This window comes from Prinia subflava, chromosome 2, assembly GCF_021018805.1.
Source record: "Prinia subflava isolate CZ2003 ecotype Zambia chromosome 2, Cam_Psub_1.2, whole genome shotgun sequence".
NCBI classification, from domain to species: domain Eukaryota; kingdom Metazoa; phylum Chordata; class Aves; order Passeriformes; family Cisticolidae; genus Prinia; species Prinia subflava.
Genome location: NC_086248.1, coordinates 97,391,856 through 97,410,726, shown reverse-complemented (window position 1 = coordinate 97,410,726; position 18,871 = coordinate 97,391,856). Strand labels below are relative to the sequence as shown.

General features: G+C 44.8%; 1 protein-coding gene across 3 annotated transcripts in view; it reads right to left on the bottom strand.

The window, feature by feature from the left end:
• STUM (stum, mechanosensory transduction mediator homolog) overlaps positions 1-18,374 on the bottom strand; it is a 47,246-nt gene extending 28,872 nt beyond the window's left edge. For 2 of the 3 annotated variants that reach the window (XM_063391141.1, XM_063391140.1), the window contains exon 1: positions 18,076-18,374. In XM_063391141.1, the coding sequence (XP_063247211.1) occupies positions 18,076-18,265 (190 nt within the window). In that variant the 5' untranslated portion in view covers positions 18,266-18,374. The remainder of the gene's footprint in view (positions 1-18,075) is intronic. The other variant, XM_063391142.1, reaches the window with a different exon arrangement.
• Between the last annotated feature and the right edge of the window lie 497 nt (positions 18,375-18,871).

Here is an 18,871-nt window from a genome sequence, read left to right as displayed (position 1 = left end):
CAGGACCCGTGCTCCATGTTTCTGGTTCCCAGCTCTGGCCTGCACTAGGGCTCTCTGCTCTCTGACCTCTTGCCATCTGCCCCACTTCTGTCTCCTGCCATGTCCTCAGCATTTCTCACTCTGTTGCCATCCTTCTCTTCCTGTTTCACAGAGGCACTGACTCAGCCTCTGCAGTTCCCTTCCCCATTTTCTGCTCCCTCCTTACCATGCCCTCTTTAAACTTCATCTGCACACGAGCCTTCATGTGCCATCTCCATTTCTTTGCCAGTGACTCAACTCCTGCATCTCTTTAGGATGCTTCTCCCACATCCTGCCCACTCCTTCTGGTCTCTCTGCTTGGACATCCTCTCCTCTTAATGAAGATGGCAAAGTCAAGCTCAATTTCTTTGCACAGTCAATGTTTCTTACTGATGACACCACCAACCACCTTTCCACCAATCTGGCTTGCAAGGAAATAAAAAAGGAGCATAATTTATGTATTTAATTCCTCCCTCTCCTTTCCCCGTGCACTCGGGTCGCTCCAACTCCTATTTCTTTTTCCTTTCTCTCATAAAATTGATTTTTTTCCTTCCTTGTATTCACCTACTCTCCAGCCAGAGTTCCCTTTCACATGCCACATCAAATGCTTTTCCCTCTAAGACTGCTTTCAGAGCTGGTAGAAACCTGTTACTGTTTTCATTTACAGACATCCTGCAACAAAAATGCCCTACCTTGAATTAGGGATTTGTTCTAGATCCTGTGTGACTTGCTGTAGGTATCTTGCTGACAAGGTAACTTGCTGTAACAATTTATTGCTGTAGTTAACCAATGTCCCAATCTGTATTAGGAATCTATAAAGGCAGCATCAGTTAAGCCACTGTTGTGTCCTTTTATTTTTATTTATAGGTTGGATGCTTTTCTTGCACATGTAGATACCTGCAGTTCTAACTACCAAAAAGGCAGGCAGCAATACTTTCTCCTGCCCAAAATTCAGTAAGAGTGCTCCTTCCCACACCCCTCCTCAAAACATGGACCCCTCCTGTGTGCTCTGCAAGCACGGACCATTGATGTGCTGCTATACCCCTCAATGTTCTCCTCCTTACTATCCTACTTAGGGATTCCTTACTCTTCTCTGCTAATCCCTACAGGTGTGTGAAGTGTATTTCTACAGTCATTATAACTTCCTACACTTAAGCATTAAATTAACCCACGTTTCTAGCTAAAATAATTCATTTTTTTCTTTTAATTTTAGTGATTAAAAACATAGCACTTTTTCTTCCCTCACATTTTACAAAATGAGATTTCTAGTGCAGTACTGTACAAAAGCAACAATCCGACACATCAGAGCTATTCTGCCATCTTTTATTGTGCCTGCAATGAAAAAAAAGCACGTATTTTTAGCTGTACTACACAGAACAATCTGATATCAGAGGCTTGTTATTGTCATTCAAAGGAGCATTTGTTTAACCAGATGCACTCATGAAAGATTATCTTAAATTTTACAATTAGTATTTTTCAGAGGAAAGAGTCTGTTCCACAGAAAATCCAAAGACACTGATGCACTAAGACCACATCACAGAGCAGCTGCATCTGACTCCTTTCCTTGGAGATGGATTGGAACAGCAGCAGCAGCACTCTGGGACATCAGTCACCCACAGCAAACCAGACCTATATGGGACACAGGGAAGGAATTAAGATAGTGCAATACTCTAAGCAGAAGGGTTTGCTGTAGGATCTCATGTCCTTAATGATCCTTACACTGTGCACTACAAATGGAAGCGCTGTCCTGCAGCAGCTCCTTGTCAGGAAATCTGTAACAAGTTGGTTCACAGGACAGCAGGGGAGAAGTTAAAGTTCAAAATGCACAGATAGAACTCCCGAATGAGGAGTTGCTGAGGGTTATGCAGACCCCATTAGCTCTGGCCCAGAAAGTGCTCCTCATGTAGAAAAGGAACTTCACACAGAGTAAAAGCACTGGGTGCTTGTGACTGGGCAAAACCCGGGTCATGGGTGGGCTGGGGCGTAGGTGGAACAAACCAGCCCAAATGTGTCATTCATGAAGGGTCACAAACCACAGGCAGCTCAAGGCTGTGGTGCTCCCCTGTCAGTTCCTCCTGTGCTTCCCTGCAAGAAACCAGAGGCAGCCCCAGGGCTTTTTAGCAATCTTTGCATTCACTTTTGAAATTTGCTCTGTATTCTTCTCAACCATCGCATCTGACAGAAAGCAGGATCAGATTCAGGGTGGGAAGAGAACTGGACTGAGTGAAAACTGTGATTAATTCCCCTTAGTACTCATTGAACTAATACTGATCAAAATACACACAGAAGAAAAACCAAAGGAAAGAAAACAGGGATGCAAGTAGCACTTGTGGGGGATAAAATCCCCTGAATCTGAGAACACCTGAGGAAGAGAGGAGTATCTGGAGGAGGTGCAGGTGCATTTGCTGACATGTTGGCTGGCTGCACAAAGCAGAACCTGTGTGCTGCTGGGGGAAAGTTCAGTCTCATCATTCGCAGACAAGTGACAAACCACACGAGGCAGGCAGAGTCTGCACCATCCATGTGAAACATCCCATTTCTGTATCTGGGATTAAGGCAATACAAGTCTATTGGAAAAGTGCTTTTTATTTTCCTGCTAGTGAAAATTAACAGCTGAGCCAAACTGCTCAGCAGGGAGAGAACACAAACATAATTTTTACCCTTCTCAAACGTCTGGCCCCAAACTATTTATAATCCTTCAAAAAAATTTTAACATATGCAAGTAACTGCATCTATTTTTCTACTTACATTGTTTTAAACATACTGTCTCTTCTCTCTTCTCTCATAATGTCCATACTGACCAAGAGCAGCACTTCATCTAGTTCTCTTTATTTTAGCATCTCGTAAGTGCTGATGATACCCCTGTGTATGTCTGTGTAATTACACATAGCAGTGTTTTCCTCCTTCTTTTGAAGAATGGTAGAAGAAAGGCAGAAGAACTAGAGCAAGGACTTTGAAAACACTTAGGCACCAAATTCCTACTGAAATCAAGGAATTTCAGGCTAAATCATGTCTCAGGCCATGGTGAAAGAGCCATCAGGTTGCTCAATCAAATTCTGGCTTTCCCAGTTAAGCCTTGCTGCCCTCCATGGGTTTTGGCTATAATGAAATATATTGATTAGGATTACAAGTCTGGACCAGAAAACAAGTGTTACAGGATATTAAGGAATGTTCATCTGAAATGCCTTTCCCATGCTGTCATATTTCTTGCTGCTTAAGCAATGTTAATGACATTTTATGAGGACTTTTATGACTTGAGGAGAGCAGAACTGATCCAATTAGATTAGCCTGTTAGAACTTAACAGGCTGAAGAGGAACAGTGGCCAGGCAATTAATCTCTTCTTAGTATAGGTTATAAACCTGTACCAGAGTCAACAGAAGGGAACACATATCTGTGTCACATCAGGTTCAGTGCAAAGTCTTTCCAGAGCTCTCCCAAACTTAAACTTGGCTTTAACCGTGGCTTTGCACTGAGTTTTTGGTAGATGGTTTTCTCTGCTTTTTCTTGATGTGAGGTGCTCTCCAGACAAGATCAAGGGACAGATACTGTTTGCAGAATTGCCACAGTCCAGTCTTTGATGGATATGTCAGGGTCCCTGAAGTCAGAAGAGAAGGGAAACCTCTCTACATCAGTCATCACAAGCAGGGATTACAGCCAGGCTCCATCCTGGCTGGCTGGGGTAAAGTGAGGAGAGGCAGTAGCCAGTTCTCAAGGGTCCCCTGGGTTCACCTGTCAGCCCCACTGGTAAATTCAGCAGCTCTCAATGCTACAGAGCATGCAAGGACCTCTCTCATGTTTTCTATCCCTGAGATAATGCATGAAGGAAAGAAACATTTGAACATCCAGCACATCCCTCAAGGAAGGGATCTCAATGTCACCTTGAGAAGTGCTGATAGAACACGTGCTCAAGGTGTTCCACAGGCAGCAAAGCCCTCAGGATTTTCAGGCTGTGCTAAGGAGGGATGCTGTGGAAGAGCAGGACAGAAGTTGGTGATGTGCTGTGGTGAGCTGCCCATGGCTGGCTGCCACACACCCACCCAGCCACCCTCTCACTCCCCCTCCAAAGGGCAGAGGGGAAAAACAACACTAAAAAGGTTTGTGGATCAAGATAAAGAACAGCAGGATCACCTACCAATTATTGCCAAAGGTGAAACAGACCTGACTTGGAGAAAATCAATTTATTGCCAATTAAATAGGTTTGGATAGTGAGGAACAAAATATGACCCTTGCCCCTTAATTTTCCCTCCACTTCCAGGTTCAACTTCACTCTCTCATTCCTGATTTCTCCTCTTCTGCCCCACTCTGAACAGTGCAGGATGGATGGGGAGTGACAGAGGATTTGTGGTGGGCTCATAGAAGTTTCCCTCTGCCACTCCTTGCTCTTGATGCTTTTCCCCTGTTCTGGTGCCAGTTGTTCCACAGGCTGCAGTCCTTTGGGGTAAATCTGCCCTAGCACGAGCTCTCCACAAGCTGCAGTTCCTCCAGGAGTACCTGTTCCAGCATGGGTTCTCCATGCACATCTCTTTGGGATATTCCCACAGATGTGTCCCCCTCCCTCCCTCTCAATATCACACGCCTTGGAAAAGAGCTACCAAAGAGCTGCACTCTGTAATGATGGAAATTATAGAAATTAAAAGGTTTATGTTGAGCACGCATAAGAAAGAGAGGAGGTCTGAGCTTCAAAAATGCACAAATTCCACGAGACACAGCAGATGTGTATGCAATAGGAGACAGCACGGAGGTCAGAACTACTTCAGTTCTTGTAAGGACGAGATGAGATCCAGAAAGATGCGTGGGCAGTGCCTGAAGGGTTTTGAAACTATTGAAGCAAATGCCTTATTTTGCAAACCAGATAATGGGTAGCTTTCATCTGACCTAACTTTGGACCTATTCTGACCTTATCTGCAAGGGAGGTGTCTTGGTCTGAGCCGCTTACCCTTTGGAGGCAAAAAAAAAAAAAAAGAAAAGAGATGGAGGCCACCAGAGGGTGTGATTCACTTAACCTAATTTAAAGAGATGAGTCGCATGCTGGTAGTACCTAATTCCTCCCCACACATTATAAGGGCAACCAACTCAGGGGCACAGGTGACATGAACCCAATCTAATCTGCCCAATAAATATGTTTGTCATTAATCTATTTTGATTAAATAATACTAATAAAAATTCACCTGCTTTGGTGTATCAGCCAGCTGATCAACTCCTTTAGGAGGAGCTCTTTCTGCAGGCCAGTAGGATTTTCCTCTGTGTATTACAGACCTTCCTCTGAAACTTCTGGTACCGACAGTGTGAGGGCCTTTGTTCTGCAGGACTCCTGTGCCCTCAGTGCAGAGAACAGCCCTGTTACTAAGGATGCAGGAGGATGGCAGCACCTAAACTGTGATTTATGGTAATACCAATGCACCTATTTTTAAGTAGTATTTTTACTGCTCGTCCCTGTTGATAAGGAGAAGTAAAGAGGAGTTCTTTGTTCTGATCATTATAGTTTATCAAAATGACCTTGTTGTTGCCTGAAGGCTTTGCAATGCTGATGAAATGCTCCTGCAACAGCAGGAAGACATCTAAATTTGATGTTTCTAGCTCTTTTCATATTGCTTTTCTTCTGGAGGGTGTCTTTTTCCAACACGACAATGTTTGCAGGGCTCAGATGAGCCCTGTTGCTAAGAAACAAGTCCCAACTGTGCCTTTAAAACTCTGCCTTTAAACACATTCAACACAAGAAAGTGTTTTTCTTTTCATTACACTGTATTGTATGTTTTTATTAGGACTTCTTTTAACTTGGATCTGACTCTTGAGGTTACATTTCTATCACAGTCTTCTGGGAGAGGACTTCTTTTTCCATTGTCTATAGGTGCTGTGGTCACCTACATAGTTGCATAAATAATATATTTTAAAATAGTATTATTTAAAGGTCACAGTATGGCCCATTTTGCACACAATTGCTGTGCAACCACAAAAGAATACAGAGCCTACCTACTGCAAATATTGATTAATGCTAAGCTACAAAGCACAACATAAATCAGTGCTCTTGCAAACGGCAAGCCTGGACTGCATGTGTGCTTGCCTGGCTTTGGAGTTTGGTGTGGGTTTTCTTTTTTGCCATATACTAACTAAAACATGCTGAAGCCCCTCCTGTGTGCAAGAGAGTTTGTGGCTCTCACAGGCGCAAAGCAGATTGTAGAAACTTGTGAGGGAGTAACCAGCACATCCAAACTAAAAACTGCTTTGTCCATCCTACCTATTTACTGTATGGCACAAACACCTCTCCTCCCAATGAACACAAAGTCCAAGAGTGATGGAATTAGCTCATTAGTAACAGTTTCCCTGGAAGAGATTAATGGAAACTAAAGTGTGGCTGCATTATTTGAGGTGCTGAATTACAGGAAGTCTGTGTAGATTCTCCCGCCAGCTTTGCCACCAGCTTCCTGGACAATCTGGATATTTCCCCTGAATTTTCCACTCACATTACAGATGGTCTTTAGTGTATGACATAACTCCTCCTTCATATCATAACTCTCCCTTCTGGACAATAATAGGGCTTGAGTGTATTCTGCATCTCGCAGGGCTCCTGAAATAATAATGCCGTGTACATGTCGCACTTTGGGATGTTGTTTAGGGCTGGCTGTGATGGGTTAATGATTGGACTCGATGGTCTTAAAGGTCTTTTTCAGTCTAAATGATGCTATGATTCTGTGAAAACACTGCTTGACTGCCTACTTGGCACTTCTCACACCAGTAAATTGTGAACTTCCCAGGAAAGATTTAAATCACAGCCACTGGAGTAAGTTATCATGTCATTTAGGTATCATTCCTTTTACAAAATGTACTGAAGAACATTTACTAGTGTGTGATGAAGTGTCATAAATATTTAAAACAAACCCACATTTGTAAGGGAGAAAGCAGATTAAGTTTTATGATGCAGCATAAACCAGATTTTTAGCTTTGGCTGCTGTCTAATTTCGGAAATACAATTCTCAGTGAGTATCCAGCTTGGTACTGCAACTTGGGAAGGCTCTTCCCTGGTTTAAAGGGCAAAGAGCTCAGCTCTGCAATTCCTCTTTTTACAGTAAATAATACTTATTCACAGGAGCAACCTGAAGGCGCCAGCTCAATGTTACTTGAGCAAAAGAGGTGAGCAAGGGTGAGACAAAATAGTTCTAGAGGCTCAACACCACGGTGCTCTGTAAATTGTGGGCTCTCAGTTCAAAGGAGTCGAGCTTGCAGTGGGTACATTTTGTGCCTGTTCTGCACTGGTTCATATGATGGGTTGGTGTTCCAAGCAGTGTGAGCTGGAATCTACAGAGCAGCTGGGAAGGGGACACCCTCTCTGTGCAGTTCTGCCTAGGCACTAAATGAATAAATAACCACTGAAAGGACATCTGGTGGATTGAAAGCACTGATGTGAGACCAGAACACAGATACACATGTACTGTACCAAAAATACCATGCTTTAGTTAATACACAGAACAAAAATCTTGTATTCTTTGCATTAGTACAGCTAGGAGTGGGCTATTACAACTTAATCATCACAGCCTCAGTCAAAGAAGGGTTCCCTGTGTAATTGCCCAGCAAGAGTGGTTCCCAGGAACTTAGGCTTTCTAAGTTCCCAGGAACTTAGGCATTCCCAGCTCCACCACAGGTTTCTTCTACGTGTCAGCTGCACACAGCACAAGGAGACAGATCCTACTTTTAACTGCACTGCTTTGAATTCACCATCCAAAGTGGGAAGACTGAGGCTCAGTTCTGCTGGAAATGAGCGTTTGCTCATCAGCACAAGGAGTATTTTGGGTCAGGACGGGCTGGTGCCACTGGCTGAGCCCAGAGTCCCCCTGCTCTGCTCTCCACACCCGTGGCTTGGTTCAGGCTCTGCCCTGCATGTGTGCAGCTGTCCACACCACTGCAGTGTGGGTGTTAGAGACACACAGATATTTTGCAGCCATGAGCGATGTCAGGGGTTGGCTCTCCAGGCACAAAAATCAGCTCCCCACGTAGAGCTGACCAAGAAAACAAGAACTGAGTTAGATTTCCTCAGGGAGTCAGCTCCAAGGGGCGTCAGGAGACTCCATTTCCACATTGTTCTTGTGGGATGTGTGGGGGACTGAGTGAAATAACTGTTCAGATGCAAGTCAATGAATAAAATTACATTCTGACTTATAAAAGAGAAAACAAGATACTGTTTTTATACTCTCTACTGACAAGGATTGCAGCCCCTGTGCTCTTTTCTCTCTTTTACATGAGACAAGAAACCATCCCACCAGCTCTCTGCAGCCACAATGAAGTTTCAGTAGGAGGAAAAAAAAAATCCCATGATGCTGAGTCTAAAATACTGTTTTTAAAAGAGTTTAGTTATTGTTTAGTAAAAACTTGCTAAACCTTCCCTAGCATTGATCAGTTTGTTGGATGCAGAGCTAAAGTAGAAAGACATGCAGCAAAAAAAGCATTATCAGATTTGGACTACAGACAGGAAGATTTGGCGATGCTTTCACAATTAAACTAATTAAGAAAGGTAATTTAACGGCCCAATCCAGAGAACCCACACTCATCAAATTATCTAACTTCTTTGGAAAAAACATTCCGAGTCTGTCAGTGGATTGCTTAGTAACTAGTCTGGTGCAAATGAGTTCTGAAAGTGGTCTGATTTGTTGCAATCATTTCAAAAAGACAGAAGGACAGTATGGGAAATCATACTGATCTCTCAGCCAGGGAAGGATTTTCCTCTGGCTACACCTCAAAAATATCAAAGATTTTTGACAATTCCTTTCTCACCATCCTAAGTCCTTTGTGAGCCCCTTCCACTAAGACAGCTCTTCCAGAGTGTGTTGCAGGGCAATGAGAGTGGTGTGTCCTTACAGCTGCTTTTTGTGTACAGATCCAAAAAGGTCCAGCCGCACTTTTAGCCAGGATTTAGTCTTCACATTCTTGAAACCAATTTTCAGTGGAAACTTGAAGTTTCCTCACTCCACAGCAGTGTTCACAAGAAGACATGAAAAAAAAATCTAATTTACAGGGAACATCAAGATACATAACTTGATCCAAGAGCTTTACTTTTTCTTACTATAATGAACTTGTCCTGACCACTCTCAGTGAGAGGTCTGACTCCACGGGCCTCTCTGCATTGTAATTTCTGTGGTGCCAAGTTGCCTTCTCCTTTCCCCACACAGCACAGCAAACACAGTGTTGGATAGTCACATCCAAAATATCATGTTTATGGAAATCAAATTGTCATGGCAACAGAAGAGGTCTTGCAAGTATTTTAAAAATAGCAGATTAACAAAACCAATTTATGAAATCTAAAATCCATTCTTTTATGAATGCTCTTAAACAGATACAACAAATGGTCTTCTGCCTACAGGAGGCTTTCCTTTAATGCCATGATCCCATTTCACCACAGTGGCATATGCAATAGGCATGCATACAAATAAATACCTTTTTAAACTTAAACCAGAAAAACTATTTCAGCTGGACAGTGTCATACTAATGTGATAATTTAACTTATTTCAGGTAAAATATTTTCACAGAAACATCATAATTCATACTTTGTGAAATTACAAACTTTTTAACATAGTGAACTTGTGGCTCATTATAATCTATTTTTTTAATCTGCAATAGATCTCAGTTCTTCAAAGGCTCGTTAACACTAACACTTAGTAAAAATGTACAAACACTTTTTTAAAACAACATTCTTATTTGTCCAATCGAATTTTTTCCCCAACACAACCACAAGATTGATTTGACAATTTAGCTCTTTTGCATTCTTGACAAACTTGTTTGTGTTTTAACTAAAACAAAATTATTATCCACAATCTCAAAGCATTTTTAAGTTTTGTCTGGATATTCACCAATGCTTGTGGCCAGCTGAGAGTCCAGCCCAGATAAACAGCAACCTGGTGAGAGGCTGGATAATGACCTGCCACATTTAAATTCACGTTCTCAAAGATGCCCGTGGTCCCCTGCACAATTCCTGTATAAGCATTATTTCTGAAGTTGGAAATGCAGTACAGGATGAACCCCTGCAGAGAATGTTTCCAATGTTCCTCTATTGATTGTATTCACCATTTCCTCTAACAAGATTTGACCGTGATCCACTCCAGGCACATCCTTTGGGTATGTTTATACAGGGATTTTTAATTTCAGTTAGTGTATTGCTCATCTGTTTTCATCAGCCACCTAATTTATATTTATTGTATTTCATGATGCTGTGCTCAAAGACATGGATGTCTATGCTTTTGTCTAATATGGCAGAACTGTAAATTAGTTAGCAATGTATCCTCCTTTTTTGAGTTTAAAAGCTCAGTATGATATTGCCATTTTCCAGTGCTGAAAAATCATGACTCAGATTCTCCAAAACTGAGAATTAAAAAAAAAAAAAAGGCAATTCATTCTTTCTTCCCACAGCCTCTTTTTTTTTTTTTTTTCTTTTTGAGACAGAATCATTATCTTCAAATCCTGTTCCACAGCCATAGTGGTTACATTTTTTTTCTTTTCGTGAAAGCAAAGATTCAAAGATTCACATCTAATCAAGAGCCTCAGGGGACAAGGTTCTAAGGAAACACCAAATATTGTGTGAGTCGGGGTTGCATTTCTAGGCCTTTTGAGGAGTTGTCAAGTAGTTGGAGAGAAATTGTTTGGTCTGTAACTCCTTTGGAATGGAAACACTGAGTTTGAACTGTCTTTATTATGAGGTCTGCATTGCTGAAGGAAGGAGGGTTGAGAGCAGCTTCTAAGTGGTAAGATGGAGAGAGAACAAATGTGGAAACGAGTATTTTAAATCAAATATTTGAGTTCTGCCCATTTATTTTTTCCTTGACTCTACACAGAATGAAACCTAAGTTCATAACATCAGAAATCAACAAGAGAAATATAACTAGATAGAATGGCATGTGATTTTTTTCTCAAGTTCTTACAGCGTTTTCATTTTGGGCATCCCTAGATAACATAAATGCTCAAAAACCCTGGGAAGTGGAACAAGGATTAACTTCTTCCCTTAATGAAAAACTCCTTATCTTCAGGAGAACCAGGAAAACTCAGTTCACAATCCTGCAATCTCCAAAGCAAGGTCAGTGACACGAGCTTTTTTCCTTGTGTGAGGCTGAGCCCTAAGCCTGTCAGTGTTTGAAAGCCACTTGGACAATGGCCTTAATAATATGCTGAACTGGGCAGACACCTGGACAAGACGATAATTGTAGGTCCTTTCCAAATGAAATAATCTGTTTTGTCTTTGACCAGCACCTTTGCACAGTGCTACAACCAAGTTTGTGCTCATCCACCGTGGTGCTGCCACTGTGTCACCTTAAGGTTGTAAAGGTCTACAATAAAGACAAGTCCTAAGACAGAAGAAAGGATGTCATATGTCAGACTGACTTGATCTTATTACAAACCTTAGGGCTATTTTAGAGTCCCTTTACCATCCAATCACTTGTTTCCCCACAAAATTCAAATCTGGACACAGGTTCTAAAATCCCCCTTAGTGCCAGACACTGCCAGCTGCGGGTGTATTTGTGTTCAGGGTCCTGCACACAGTTTCATGGGTAATGAGCAGCCTGACAAACCCAGTTTCTGCTTCTTGCTCCTCTCTTTATGATCTTGAACAGTTCAGAAACTCTCAAAGTTCTTTTCATGGTGGAGAGATTAAATGGCAGTGAGCTGCTGCAGGCAATGGTGCTCTCCAACACCCACTGATTCAGAGCAGGAGAAAATTCACTTCCTTCCTGCTATCCACACTAGCAAAAATTCACCCATCAAAAGCACTCTCCTCATCCATGTTACTTTCACTCATTTTCTCCCTTGCTGCGAGAAGTTTCTGCTCTTTTGCCTTCTCACAGAATCTCTGCAAATGTTCTTTTCTCCTTCTGGACTTGATTCTCTGTTTCTCTCCACGTCACACCCTTCATCTGGAACAGCATTCTATCCACCTTAAAATTCAGCTGGTTTACTTGGCCATTCAACAGCTCTCCTCTGCTGTCTGCTCCCACCTTCACTTTTAATCTTCAAGTACATCTGTCCAAACTGCATTAAATGACAAACAAGATTACAAGATGCTGAGCAAACCCTGTCTCCTTATGTGTTCATTAAGTAATGAATATCTCCACAGAGCCGCCTAAACAAGGACAGTGAACAAAACCACTGGACAAAAACATCCCTGGCCATTTCTTTTGTCTTCTATTTTGGTGGAAACAGAAGACATGAGGGAGGCAGAGCAACTTGTTTGCATTTTAGCTGGTCAATTCAGAGGCTGCAGCACTGGGTTAATGCACAGCTTGACAGTGAAATGAACCAAAAAGTCATTTTAAATGAAGGTGGAGCTCAACAGCTGACTTCTACCAACTGTAGCAAGTGAAGGGCTAACCAAACTAACCAAAGGACAGAAACAGTTCTAAATATTTGGACTGTGGCTTGAGGCTGTGGTGAGGAATGAGGCACCTGAGAGCTTTTGCCATGTGTGCCCATAACTGCATTTGTGAGGAGGGCACAGGAGGAGGATGAGGATGGCAGCTCATACACATGTGACCATCATGGCTGGGCAGACAAACTCAAGGAAGGAACCCAGTGTTACACACAGGAAGGGGAGGAAGAGGAATATATTAAACATTCAAGCAAGTATGGGCAAAGTAGAAAGCAGCTTTCTGCCTAAAATACAGCAAAGCATGCCACTCAATGCTGGATTAAACTGAGGGGCCACATCAGGTCCCTCAGCAGATAAAATACCTTTTTTTTTCTTTTTTTTTCCTGATCAGATACACTAGGTGGAGTTGTCTCAATCAAGGAGCTACAAAGTTGAAACACTTCAGCATTTATTCAGATCACTAATTACCTGTGAACCTCTTTAGAGTTTTCCAGGATTGATTGTCATTCTAGGTGGTCCAGACACTTCATGGAACAAAAATATTCCAGACTACCCTGTGGTGGTAAGATTGTGAAATGACTGTTCAATACCATCTGCCAGGTAAGTTATATGATACAATTAGATTTCTCACTTAAATCTCTGTTATAAAAATGAAAGAAAATACAATAGGAATTTAATGGCCTTCTACATGCTGAAAAGAACAAAGACCTGCAGCTGCAGAAACCTCAGATTCAGCTGTTCTTGTGCAGAAACCTCAGATTCAGCTGTTCCTGTGCCCAACTTCACCTCACTGTGAGGATAATCTACAGCTGATACCACTGGTACCAGTAATGGAGCAGTAAAACCTGGATGCACACATTTTATTGTGGGTCTCATTTCCCACCTTGCACACAAACAAATCACCATAAAGAACTTCTTGACCTTTTCAGTGTTGAATACAAAACCTGACAGAGTGAAGTCTACTGGCAATAGGTTTGCTTTGTTTAATTTTGCTCCCATCAACAAACAGCTTGTTTCTGCACGCTACCAGCATCACAGGCTGAAAGGCAATGTTAGCCAAAAAACTGCAGCAGTAAAGTTCACAAACATAAATTCACACAAACACTCGAGAAAACCTGTGTTTTCAACAAATGAGCTTGTAAATCACACAAAGTCATTGGTTTGCTTTAAACTTAATGTTTAAAAGAAAAAAAAATAAAGGATCATAAATACCAAAAGGAGTATGAGATTTTAATGCACACAGGTCTGAGAGCCCAAATTTCTTTTTTGCACTGTTTGCTCTACCGTAGATAAGAAAATGTGTTTTTTCCTTGAAATTTTTTGTTTCAATAATGAAGGCAATGGATGTTTGCTTGAGGCATCTATTTACCATTCCAATCACAAAAATAAAATGGGTACTGGTGATTTTATGCAGATCTTATCCCTTCAACTTTCTCAAGTGTTGTGTTCAGTACTTCTGTTCAGCCCTTTGGAGAGCTCATTCTGCTCAGGAGAGCCTTGAGGTTCCTAATGAGGAGATGCTTGGCTTCTACAAATCGAATATTAAAGCCACATTCACACAGCTGAAGGTGCAGTGCTTGAACTCCATCAAGCCTGAATAAACAGATGGCAGCAGACTCGTGATACGGAGCTGACACACCCAGGAATGGGAGAGCTGCACTGTGGAATCGTGGAAGAAAAAAGTTCAGCAGGCTGGGAATCGCCCCTTCTTTCTGTAGCTGCTGTGAGAGGCTGTCACTCCTGAACTCCTCCATAGGCTATTTTGTGGCACATGGGTGGCTGCTCTCCTATCCTGCATTAACATCATTTTATGCTACGTATTTCAATTACTCCCTGCATAAAAATAGTGTACACGTACGACGCAGGCTGGGATCCAAAAGTCCACCCCCTTCCTGACAGGAGGGAATAATCTTGGAGAATAACTCAGGCTTTCAGATAATTTCACTCACTTCTCACATTTCCCTCAAGCTCCCCCCCCCCCCTCTTCGTTTACCCCCTCCCACACATGGGATGTCGAGAGAAGGAAGAGCAGAGAGGAAGGAGGGCAAGATTCCCATGGATCAGCTCTGGGAATGACAAGGAGCCAGATCTTCTCCCACGCTGACTGGCACACGGCAGCTCCAGGAGAACACTGTCTGCCAGCTAAAGGGCACGGCCAGCCCTTCTCCCTTTGCCACCTGCACGGGCTGCAGGTGCACACCGCGCCGTCCTGCTCAGAACTGGGCACACCTCTGTCTCTGCTGGCAGCTGCATCTGCGCTCTGCAGAGCTCATCACTGCATGGTTTGGCCCTGATGCCTCCGAGCCTGCCCCAGAAACCCAAAGCCAGAGCAGAGGCTGCAATGCCTGTGGCAGAGCTGGAGCACTGGTAGCCATGGACCAATGGCTTTTGCCACAGCACCTTCTGGCTCCTCCCTCCTCTTCCTACCCACTCTTCTAATGAACCTGAGCTTGGGACACCTTCATTACAGATCAGCCCTATAGCCCTGCTAGACACAGATGAGAAAGACTGCACTGGACCATGGAAAACTGATCCAGAACATTTCCAAGTGGTCGTGCCTGTCACAGCAAATGTGTCATTTCAAGGCCATTCAGCAAAACAGATTACAAGATGGACTAATCAAGAGTTTTTACTCTGCATTTGGTCTGAATTTTAAGTTTCGGCAAGGCAAAAGTTAACATACCCCTGGGTGTGAAAAAATTACTATGAACTACATCTTTTGTAACATGTATGGAATGAGTAGTTAAAACCGAGTTTACGATGCATTTTAAAACCTGCAGTTCTGAGTTATTACATAAAACTCTGAGTATTAACCAAGTGAAAATAATAAACTGACTGTAAACAAAGAGAAAGTGTTACTTCTGCTGTCCAAATAGAGTACTACTGCAAAACATAAATAGCACAAGGGAAAAATAAACCAGATATTTAAAACTCTCATATTTCACCCTTACAGGTGACTTCCGTAACAGAGGAAAGATAATTAACTGAAAAATAGAGGTTTTCAGATGGTGAGAGACTGCCCAAGGATTTGGAAGCCCACACCAGAGTACAATTTCTATTTGCATATCGCTGCTTTGAGGCACGGGGCACTAATGAAAACCTCAGATGCAGCAGTCCCCAAGCAGTGGAAAACTTGATTTACTCAGTGTTGCCCATTTTCTTGTCTACACCAGTGGTCTCTGACCCTTCTTTGCAATTGCACTGCAGGGTCCACACACAAATGACAACTACATGCAGAACAGACGAGGGATGAATTTAGGGACTGAGAAAGAGAGGACTTCCATTAACACCTAAAAACAGTCACACTCTCCAACTAAGCAGGCAGAAATACTCAAGGAGCCTGTGAAACATCATTTTAACATGTTATCGATCTGGACTACAGGAACTGAAGGGAATTTTGCCATTACTTCGCAGGGAACAGGCTCACATCCTTGATGTGAACACTTCACACCACTGCAAATTTTATCTATTTTACAAGCATTGCTCAGCTCATTGAGATGGCTGAAGCACAACAATGACACAAAATCTCTTTCTACCTTGAACATTCCTGCCAGTAGATTCGTGATCCTCCTGTTTCCCCTGGTGTGTGGGCTATGTGATACATGACAGGATATGGCTGAGATTGTAAATATCTGTATTCTAGTCAGGTGTGTCATCTCAGACTGAGTTTTCTCTCAATGTGCATGTGATATTAGCAGCTTCATTAACAGAATGGTTCATTTATGTACAAACCAAGTGCCGTGCTTTGCATAGTGAGTTTGGGATGCATCTCCAAAACACTGCATTTCACCAGGCTGTGGGGATGCCACAGGGAAGGATTCCTTTTCATTTATAGTTTGTTTGGCTTGCTACTTTTTCAGCAGGGGAGAAACAGTGGCACAGCCAGCCGGATCCTACCGCCGAAATCAGTGCATCAAATGGCAAATAAATTTTTAAAAAATCTCAGCCCGTTCAGAAAAAACAAATAGAATTAAAAATGGAATTTAAACCCATTTCGTGCTGGTCCAGCCTGAGAGTGGTTACAAAACCAACAGAGCTGCACAGTCCAGATTCAACTCCCAGGCTTCCAGCCAGCCCCGACTGGAGCCCTGAGCTCTCACACTCGGGAAGGAAGCGCTGTCTGCTCCCTGCCCTGGGCACCCTCTGCAGGAGGGGAGGCACAACCCCGGCCCCCAGCAGCATCCAGGAGCAGCTCCAGGCACAGAACCACACTGCAGGCCGAGTCCAACAGGGGAATGGCTGATGGGGATCTGCCCTCCTGGGGTGAAGGGAGAACACCGAGGGTCTTCCAGTGTGCTTTGTGAAGTGTCAGATAACTTGGGAAGGAAAAGGGCGTGGTAAGTCAGGCTTTTTCCTGTGCCTCTGCAGTGAAGATGTGTTGTCTTCAATGCCAACAGAAAATAACACTTGCTTTGAAAACTCTGGTTTTGAACTTCGCTCTCCAAAGTGGGAAACTGAGCCCCAGGAAACCTAAAGCCCCATGACAGAACTCAGCTCCAGAGTTTGTCTTTGATTCATCACTTGAGGTTCCTCAGGTGGCTGCATATAAGGGATGTGAACAACACACCCGAGCAGAATGGATTGTATCTGGAAGCACACAGCACACCAGCCCTTCCACAGGAAAACTCAGAGGTATTTCAAAAGGTGCAAGTTTTCCTCTGGAATACATCCACAGGTTCGGAGCGAGCATGCTGGAATAGCAATGCATTCTACATGTTGCATGCACTATCCCACTCGTACTTGAGTAGTGCTTTAATCAGAACTTTAAGAATTTCAGATTTGTTAAAGAATTAAGCCACCTGAAGCACACGAAGCAATTAAAGGCAGGCAGTAGCTCTTTAAAAGCAGGGCTAGCTGGAGGATACTCCCATATCACAAGGAAGGCTTCTGTGGTGGCCACAGTAACAGAAGCAGCAGCCAGAAATGGACTATGAGAGACTTGAGGTATGGATTAATGAGTCATGGATTATTTTGTTTGGGTTTGGTTTGGTTTTTATTAGTGTGGTTATTTTGCTTTCAGCTAGAATGTTTGTATTTAGCCTTGTATTCCAGGGGCTTATGTAGGGTTCAAACTCTTAAGCTTCTCTTGCAGTAAGCAATTCCTAATTCAAGTTTAGAAAAAGGAAATATAGAAAGGATGCAGTCACATCTTAGGGACCTGAGCACACTAGAGACTTCATGTTGAGAAACGGTGAATCTCCAGTTTCTCTGGACAACGTCCTAACACTTTCCAGGGCTCTCCTTAGAAAACCCGGGACGGTGGGCTCTGAAAGCTCGTCTCTAGCTAGCGAGTGATGTGGTCACCGTGAGCTTGGTCCTCTGACTGCAATCCCAGTTCGCGAGAGCCCGAAGAGCTGAATCCCTTCCACACCGCACGATCCCCGCCCGGCGGGCTCGGAGGATGCTCTGTGTCCCGGCTGTGCCCGCGGAGCTGCCCCAGCCCCAGCCCCGGTCCTGCTGCCACCCGAGGGAACTGCGACCCTCGCCCGCTCCGCCAGGCGCGGGCGCTGCCCCGCGGATCCCCGGGAGCCCTCAGGGCGCTGCCCCGAACCTCGCTGCGAAACTTGGCGGAGGAGCTCCTGCCTCCCTCCGCTCCTCCCCGCCGTGCCGTCGGGGAAAGTTGTCGCCGCGGCGGGGTCCGGCAGCCCTGGCCGCAGGTGGGAGAGGGACCCGCGCCCCGGCCGCCCGCCCTCGCTCCCTCCCGCAGCATCCTTACCCAGCCCCGGCACGAAGGTGTTGAGGAAGAGGCAGATGACGGCCACGGGGAAGGGCATGTAGGGGATGGCGGCGCGCAGGGGGCCCTTCTTCTCGCGGACCTGCACCACCACCCCGCTGGACGGGGCCGTGCCGCCCCGGCCGGGCTCCGCGGCCGCCGCGCTCTCGCCGTCTTTGGGCGAGGGCTCCATGGCCGGCGCGGCCGTGCCCCGGCGGGACCGCAGCTCCCGCCGCCGAGCGCGCTCCCGCCGCCGGGCGCGGCCCCGCCTGCGCGCCCCCCGCGCCGACCCCTCCCCGCCCCGCGCCCGCCCCTCGCGGGGCCGATCCCGCCTGCGGCGCGGCTGTGCCCGGCCCGGCGCGGCTGTGCCCGGCGCGGCTGTGCCCGGCGCGGCTGTGCCCGGCGCGGCTGTGCCCGGCGCGGCTGTGCCCGGCGCGGAGCGCATCTCCCGGAGCGCTCCCGCCCCGCCCGGGCAGGGGCAGGCGGGGCGCTGCCGCCCCGTCCCCCGCTGCCACCGGGAGAGAACTCCGGGCGAGGAGGCGGTGGGAGAGCGTGCCCCACGCACCCTTAAAAACTGGAGGTGTAAGGAAAAGTGTCCATTAAACCCACACGCGGTCAGTGGCTGAAAATCCCTGCGGTGAGGAGGAGGAGGGAGGGGAGACACGAGAATGGGAAGGCAGAGAAGTCTGTGACCCCGGAGAGCTAAGCGCAGCTTGGTGTGAAAGTGTCTTCATTCCTCGGTGCCGAGAGACGAAACAAGGCTTTGTAGGGCTGGTAATTATTGTTCAGCACGGAATAC